General features: G+C 46.9%; 1 protein-coding gene across 1 annotated transcript in view; it reads left to right on the forward strand.

Moving 5' to 3' along the window:
• Positions 1-6,253: 6,253 nt before the first annotated feature.
• Positions 6,254-8,528, forward strand: part of LOC109297176 (glyoxylate reductase/hydroxypyruvate reductase-like) — a 41,780-nt gene continuing 39,505 nt past the window's right edge. Inside the window, exon 1 of the mRNA XM_019516804.1 lies at positions 6,254-6,492. Within this exon, the coding sequence (XP_019372349.1) occupies positions 6,326-6,492 (167 nt within the window). The 5' untranslated portion in view covers positions 6,254-6,325. The remainder of the gene's footprint in view (positions 6,493-8,528) is intronic.

Consider the following 8,528-nt stretch of genomic DNA (forward strand, 5'->3'; position numbering starts at 1 on the left):
AGTAGCGAGCCCCTGGCTGGGTACAGATTCCCCACCCACTTGGGGGCTCTCTACTAGCTGCCTCACAAGTGGATGGGGCAGGGGGCTGGGACCTGTCCCTCCCCTGCAGCTCTTTCCAGGTCCCGTGCCTTGATCGCCTGATCAGGGTGTGGGGCTGGGACCTGCCCCTGACTGGGACCTGCCCAGGCCTGGGAGCTTGTTCCCCATGCAGCTCCGCACTTGTGCAGCTGAGCAGGGAACAAGCTTCCCAGCTGTTCCCCATCCAGTTCTGTGAGCAAGTAGCTGGGCAGGGAACAGGCTCCCCAACCCTGCCATGGGGCCAACACTGGGAGATAAGGATCTCCAAGCCCCACTCCCCATTCATGAACTTGGAGCGGGGGGGCTTCGAGTAGTCTCCTACCCTCTGGTGGCTGGTTGACTGGGAGCAGATTTGCTCCTGGTCAGGTGTCTACACAAGCGCTACTGCACAATAACTAGTTGCGAGTAAATTTGCTAATTGCATTTGCAGGTAGCAAATTTACTTGTGATTAGTGAGGTTTACTGTGCAGTAAGCTTGTGCACATGTAGATGCACATGTTTACTGTGCAGCAAACTATGCAACTTCACAGTAAAACATCTCATGTAGATACACCCAGTGCTTGCACGGCTCTGCAGCTTTGCTTCTCTCCTCTGTGCCCTTCTGCACAGCAGCCTGCCAGATCACCTCCTTTTTGACGCTCATTCTGACCTGGGCAGCGAGAGACCTACTTTAAGTGATTTCATTCCAGCTCCCGCACCAGTGTGACACATACACAAAGGAAGATGAGATCTAGCGTGATATCTAAATCAGATCCAATACAGTAAGTATAAAAGACAACATCTCAGTGTTAACGAAGTGCCATATGAAGACATACTAGACATGCACCTGGCTGGGGTCATCCAACCCCAGCGCTCTTTCCTGCGCAGGCCAGGGGGTTGGACTTGATGTCCTACTGAGGTCCCTTCCGACCCAAATATCTATGAATCTATGAACACAAATTTGGTCAGAGAACAAGCCTGGAAATGATCAGTGTCCACTGAATCACTTGCAAAATCAGCATAGCTCAGTTTGACAAAGGAGTCATTTTAACTCCTGATCTAGAATTGTAGAATCATAGAACAGTAGGGCTGGAAGCGACCTCAAGATGTCTTTCAGCCTAACCTCTTATTCAAGGCAGGATCATCCCTATCTGATCCCATACAAGTGCTTGTCGAACCTCTTTCTCCAACTACACAAACAACCTTGCTGCACTACTGCAAGGCAAAACCCATCACAGTGCATGCCAATCTGACTGGGAGGTAAAATTCCTTCCCAGTTCCCAGTGTGGCAGCTGGTAGGACCCTGAGCAGAAGAGCAAGACCATCTAACCAGGCACCTCTGGGTTTTAGTCCCAGGAGGAGCACTGGCACATCCCTGTCAAAGTCCCCAGCCTTGGCTTTAGCCAACATCCATCACTTCCAAGGAAGCAAAAAAAACAAAATCCCTGGCACCTGTAGCAACAGCTCCTCCTCTTTTAATCCTCATCCCACCAGCACCAGGGTGAGTGTAGTTTACAGCCTTGAGAATGGGAACAGGGGGATGCAGCAAAAAGGTAAATAAATCCCCAGGGGCAGTTAAACTGCAGTGGAAGAGACTCTCCACCTTCGAAGGCTGAACTCCATCCCCCACCCCACCCTGCCCCCAAACATGGAACAGTTCAGGGAGCAATGCACAGCAAATAGTCTATGGTAAGAAAATATCTCTAGGGACTGTAAAATATCTCTGGCTTTTACAATGAGATCACCTCCCAGTCCACAGCCCTGCCCTATCATGGGAGTATTTGCATCAGGTTGTGATACAAGGGAGTCTACAGCAGGAAACAGAGCTGGGGTTTTCTGTTCCCAGGCTGGCCCTGAGTCACCGAGCAAAGAAACTCCCTTCCACTGCAAGGAACCTGGGCTCTTTTCCCCTCCTCCTGCCAATCAAACTGTATTCATATTATACATGATTAAGAAGAGTAAATCTGAGTCAGGTCCTAGCCCCACAGAAACCAAATGGGTTTTGCCATAGGCTCCACTGGGTCTTAGCCCTGACCTCCATATCCAAGACTCTGCAGAGTAATAGATTCTGGCCCTTTCTTTGACTTCCACTTACCATGACTGCTTTTCAAGAGCTAGCCTGGGCGTTTCCTCTAGTCCCCCTGAGGTGACAGGAGATACAGTTCTAGTTCATCACAGCACATGATGCCTTCACTTCCAAGGAAAAGAAACCCCCTCCCATCAAGCACTCTCTGGCAGAGGGGAGCCCCACTTCCAGCTCTGATTATATGCTTTTTGGCCATTAGTCATTTTGGCTTAGGGCAGGGAGACTTCAATCAAAGAGAAGGCAGGGCATGTTACAGGAGGGAAAACGCAGCAGGAAAGGTTTGATGCTGGGTATTTCACAGTATGTGAAGATGGTGCTTGTCGTATGATATGGCACAATGGGGTAGGGCCTCTCCGTGACACTGCAATTCAATGACTAGTAATCTGCAACTGCCTTGGTTAGTGTCTGCCCTCTACAGGCAAAAGAAGCAATTTAAACCCTGAGCACTATTTTTACAGATGTTCAGGTATTTTTTTTTCCTTGTAACAAATTTGCACGTGCAGTTGTTTTGGGCTCAGTTATGCATCACATTGGTCACCTTTTGCTTTTAGGAATCAGTTCAGTTTGCTTGGAAGTCTAGCAACAGAAAGCAGTAACCAGGAATGAGGAGTCATGGTTTCTGTTCCTAGTTCTACCACAGGGAGACTTTAGGAAAGGACATATCATGTCTCTGCTTCCCAGTCTACCTTGTCTTTGGAGAGAAGGCTCTTTGGACCAAGGGCTGCCTCTCACACTACAATGGACAGAGCCCAGCAAAAAAGTGTCCTGATCTTACCTGAAGTCTGCATATGCTATTGCTAGACAAATAAATAGTAATTATGTTCCAGGAATGGTAGAGGTGGGCATAGGATTGTTATCAATGGTTCAGCTGGGCCTAGAAGCCCAGTGATGGAATAAGACTCCATTGTGCTGGTCACTGTACAAACCCAAAGCAGAAAGACACTTCTACTGCAAAGTGTTTACTACCCAGGACATCAGCAGGAAGTGCATTCAACTGGTAGAGCCATATTCTCAGGGAGATGCGCATCTGTTGCAAATCAGCATAGCTCTACCGAGTCCAATAAAAATGAAGACTTGCATCATTTTTGGCAGGAAGAGATTCTTTATTCACATCATAGGCAGTGAAGGGGGGATTTTTTTGTTTTTGTTTTAAAATCAAGAGCTGGCTGGGAAATAAATATTTTTTTTATTTATAAATAATTTTGTTCCAAAGGGTATCACCCTGGTAAAAATCCTAGGGTACATCCCCATGAGCACGCATGTGAAAAGGTGTGCATTTCCCAAGAGACAAATAGCAGAGGCACATATTTATACCACTGCTATCTGTCCCTAGGCACACTCCTGCAGGTGTGCTCTGGCATACAGGAAAGGGACCTGGGTGGGGTAGGGGAGGCTGGGGCCAGCACCTGTACTGACCCCAGCAGCCTTACCTGGGGTCCTGGGGACCTCCCGGGACAGCAGTGGCACTGAGCCAGCTACAGCCAGAGCATGGCTTTGTCCAGCGAGGCTCTGGTTTTTGGTGACGCATGCTGCTGCCACATGCTGTTTTTTAGTGGCGGGTTTTTTGACACAGGGATGTCCCGATGTCAAAAAAAATTAGTGCTGCAAATTAGCTGTGCACCGTGTGTGTTTTGCAGCACCTCAGCTTTGATACGCCACAAACCACATGTGCACACTCGTGAGGATGTGCCCCTAGTGAGTTTTGCCTGAAAAAGAACAAAAGGGATTCAGCCTTTCTGCTTTCTCAGCATCCTCCACCTCACAGGTACACACTTTGACACTGTGCTTTAATGCTTTTAATCTTTTTTCCCCTACTAGGCCTGATTCCTCAGTGCATATTTCCAGTTTGACATCACTTTTTCCCTCAAACTGAAGCAATACAGGAGTGAACTGGGCCCAAGACATTTTGAAACTTCTGTTCTGCTGTTTGAAATGCTTTCACCTACATATATGTTACCCTAGAATCCCAAATGTTGTTATTTCAAAATCCAAAAGCTAATAGTTTTTGAAAGGATGATGGGGTACAAACTTACAATATTGAAGAAGAAAACTTCAAAAACAGGGTTGAATATAACATGAAAAATAAAACAGCCATTCTGCTCAAATTCATTTACAGCTATGTTTCCCCAAGGCACAAACATATTTGCTTTTTGACTAGGCTTTGGCTCTTCCTGGGCCTTGCCATGTTTAGACTGCTAGATTAAGCAGAATGTGTATAGCAAAACCAGGCCCCTACGGTGGCCATGATGCCCCCTGGTGGCCAAACAGCTCCTGCCCCACTCCAGCTCCTCAGGGTACCCTCCCTTTTCTACCTCACCTGCCATGCTTTGGTGGATTTTATAATATTCAGGGGGGCTGCCCCAGAGACCCAGAGTAAGCCTCAGCCCCACAGAGGTCCAGTGTTTCATGTGCCCACATGGCCCTTTTGGTGCTAAATTATGGCCCTTCTGGTGCTATCCATGCCTTAAGGGTGATACTCATGGCCTTCTGTCACCCCTGTATCCACAACAGTGCCTCACAGATATTACTCAGTATCAATTCAGAGAGGGCCCCCCCCGGCTCCAGTGCAACACTTAACCCCTCAGGCCTCAAACCTTTGTCTGGGCTTCAGCTTTCCTGCCCGTAAGCCCAGGTCCACTGCCTTGCACCTTGGCTTCTGGGCCCCAGCCCTGCCTTGCACTTCCATGTTCTGGGCCTCTGGCCTGGTCTCATTCCCTGAGCCTCTAGTCTTGTCTTGCTCTTGTGCTCTGGGCCCCTGACCCTCTCTCTGTGACAGCCTCCTGGGCTAAGGACAGAAGTTACACATAAACTGGTTTAGGTCATCAGAAACTGGTTTAAACCTGTAACAGAACAGAAGTTCAGTGCACATAAACCAGTTTCAAAATGGCTGAAACTGATTTAAGATAAATGTGGTTGAATGTAGTATCAGACTTAACTGATTTGGGCCAAACCAGTTTATGGAACTTCTGTCCCAGACCCCTTCCTGGTTCAAGTTAAATCACAGTCCCCCAGTATCCCAGCATGCTTTCCAGCCCTGGGCTGTGCTGTGTTCTCTGCTCCTGCAAAGAAGGGTTGGGGGGGGGCAGGGAAGCAGGGACTGCCTCCCCTAGGCAAACCCTAGCTGGAGTCTGGGGCCAAGGAGGGATGGTTAAACTCCCCTTCTCCTGCGTACAGAGCTTCCCTGCCCTACTAAACATATTGCTAGCTGCCTCTGTGGACTACAAATCCTAGAGGCACCTGGAAGCAGGAAGAGGAAGTGATGAGGAACCCTTTAGAGTCCTCCTGCTGTGATTCTGGACTGCAAATCCCAGAGACCTCAGGGGCAGCAGGAAGAGGAAGCAAACACACAGCCCATGCTGGCTACATGTCAGAAAGCTATGCCTTAGCACCCCCTGGCTTCTGGCCTGAGTTACTGCAGGCATGTGGCTGCAAAGTAAATGTCTGTTCACTTGTTAGTCAGTTTAATCTCTGCAGTTTAGACTAACCTGTAAAGACTGAATTGATTCATACTCCAGCTTTTTGGCTGTCTGTACTTAGCCTTGGGATCCCCAGTCAGGTGAGTACCCTTGTGGTCCCCATACCACCCCCATAGCCACAACTTGGTCCTCCAGTTTTAAACTCAAACACAATGCAAATACAAGAAAAGCACTTCCAAACTAAAATTCTCCCCCACTCTGGGTCAGTGCAACACCGCCAGCCATACTTTTCCTTTAGCTCTCTCCTTCAAGCTTTCACAGGTAGCTTGAACGCCTGTAGGTCTGTTTCCTGTTCTCCAACCACCCACAGGGGTTTCCTTGCTGATTAATGGTGAGCCTGTACTCCTCTGCTGCAGCTCTAAACAGCAAGCTTGCAGCCTTTGCTGCCTGGCTGCCTAGAGATCTGCCCCTTAGCTGTTTATTGCAGCTCAGCTAGCCTTTGCTCAGCTGCCTGCCCACACTGTGATGTTGGCCTGCTGCACTTTCCCCTTGAAGTGGCAGAAGCCTCTGGCTCTCTGTTCCAGTGCACAACATGTAACAGGTCAGCACAGAGGGAAAGAACCTGAGTTCTGCACTCATTGGTCAAAGGGATCTTTTCACATAGGCTCCCTCCCACTCAGGGCATAATGCCAGGCTCATTGAGCTGGCACAAAAACATCCCAGCCAAAGTTCCCCTTTCAGAGTGTGTCAGTGCCTTGAGTTTGCCATGGGGACCCTCTGTCATTTAAGGCGGCTGAAGAAGACCCTGGTGTCAGGTTTCCATACCTGGTGGAAATTACAGGCAACAAACACTGCTGGGAAGCAGGTACCTAGAATCTATGTCACCAGGCAGATTCCTCCTGATGGGATGAAGATTCTGCATCAGTCAAAGCTGTGAGTATGCCTCTTACTTCAACATCTTCCCCTGGGTGGGAGAAATATCAGCCAACTCCTCTTACACCATTGTATAGCAGGCATAAATTCATTGCAGCTTGTGATATAAATCTGGGCTAAACTGAAAGGAAATCTATGCCCTCAAATGTTAATGTCAGTCCTGTTGAGTTAACGGCTGCAAATCATTACCTTTCCGGAAACTGGAAAGTGATCATTTCCCTCCAGACCATGGGGCATTTCTCTGATGCTTAGGATTGCATCTGCTCTTTGTCCAGCTCCACTCACTAGCTTGGAGCATAGAGTCCACAGTGTAAATCCTGATCCATTGGAGGCAGGAAGGGCAGGATTTGACCCCAAGTGAAACAGAAGGTTGTTATGAATCCATGAAATTACTGTGGGAATTGAACAGCTGGTCAGTGGGCTAAATGTATGTGAAATTATGGACTTCATAGTGAACGGGGACTGCAGCCTTGAGGATATCATGAATCCATTTTGCTTTGACAGTGGTTTACCTCTATTTTAAGGTTCCATCAAAAGAGAATTCAATGAGAATTTTACTGTACATTTTAGTAGTGGCTTTGGATCTGGGTGTCTGCTACAGCTCACTCATGTCCCCAAATGTATGATTACTGCTATTTTATTAGAACTGCCTGGAAAAATTACAGAATGGAAGATTTCACTGAAGTGCCTTATATTTAGGGCAATGAAAGGCTAAGGCATTTATAAAGCTCTCTTTAGCTTTTTATAATGTAAACATCACAGTATTCCAAATCACCGTGAACATAATTTTAATATTCTAGCCAAATACACATTTCATATTTGGAACCAGCCGCATCCCAATTTTATGTGATAAATCCCTAAAAAAATAGATATTGTGTGGATTTTCTAAAACAAAATACTGAGCTTTGAGAAGCCAAGTGAAATGAGGGCAGAGAAAGTAGTGAGTCTTAATTAAAGGCAGTTTGATCCAAATGGGAATTAGCTGCTGAATGGGTGAATGAGTTGAGTGATTAATGGGTGAAAGTTAAACAATAACAAGTCAAAGAGTTAGTTTTGAACTCTGTCCAGATACTCAACCTTCAGTGGTGTCAGTACCCAGAGGGCCAAGGGTATAGTATGGATCAGATCCCGTATAAGTGGAAGTGGACTCTGTGTAAGCAGAAGTATAGGCCAGATTCTATGTACAGTAAGTAGATATGTAAGTGGACATAGGCTCCTACGTGCCTAGGGCATAAGCTCTATTCTATCCTGCTTGAGACCCCGAAAAAGAGTTAGCATTCCAATTCCAAAAACAATGGATCCTCCTCTTCCTTGCTGCTTTTTTATGGTTCAGTCTTAAGAGTCAGATGATGGTGCGCTACAAAAGTAGTTCAGTCATGGATTTTCAGGGACTCAAGCAGGGTGGTATCCAGACAAACACATGAGATACTGGAACCCAAACTGGGTTGGAACCTTTGGAGTTGGGGTGACATCCCAAATAGTTCTGACTTCTTTGGTCTGACAGAAGTGCTGGACAAAGTGCTTGGTAAATTTAAAGTTTAAAGGAAAACATTTTATACCTTTAAATAAAAATAAAATCCATGGCCATTGTTATTGGGCCAGCTCTACTGGCAGAAGGCAAGATAGAGTATTTCACGATGAACATGTGAACAAGCATGTCGCTAACTGAGCCTTAGGGACGTCATTTTGGCAGCCAAACATCTCACACCCATGGAGAGTCCATGGGCACAGTTTACATGGAGACAGAATGGGAAGGACAGATGGAGGAATAGCTTCCATGTATCCAAAGAATTGGTTAGTGGCCAAGGTGGGCTTCAAAGGGAGTTAGGAGCATAAATTCCACTGAAAGTCACTGGGATATGTAGCCAGGACAGCTTCATTGTTGAATGATTTACAAGCAAAAAAAATGTAGAACTGCAGAGTTGGAGAGATCTAGTTAAGCATAAACAAGAGAAGCAGGGCCAGGGGTACAAGCTGGATTCAGACTGAAAGGGGTAAACACAAGAACAGGAAAGGAATGGAAGATGGCCAAATGG

Source organism: Gavialis gangeticus, unplaced genomic scaffold, assembly GCF_001723915.1.
Source record: "Gavialis gangeticus isolate Ggan-Ray unplaced genomic scaffold, GavGan_comp1, whole genome shotgun sequence".
NCBI lineage: Eukaryota > Metazoa > Chordata > Crocodylia > Gavialidae > Gavialis > Gavialis gangeticus.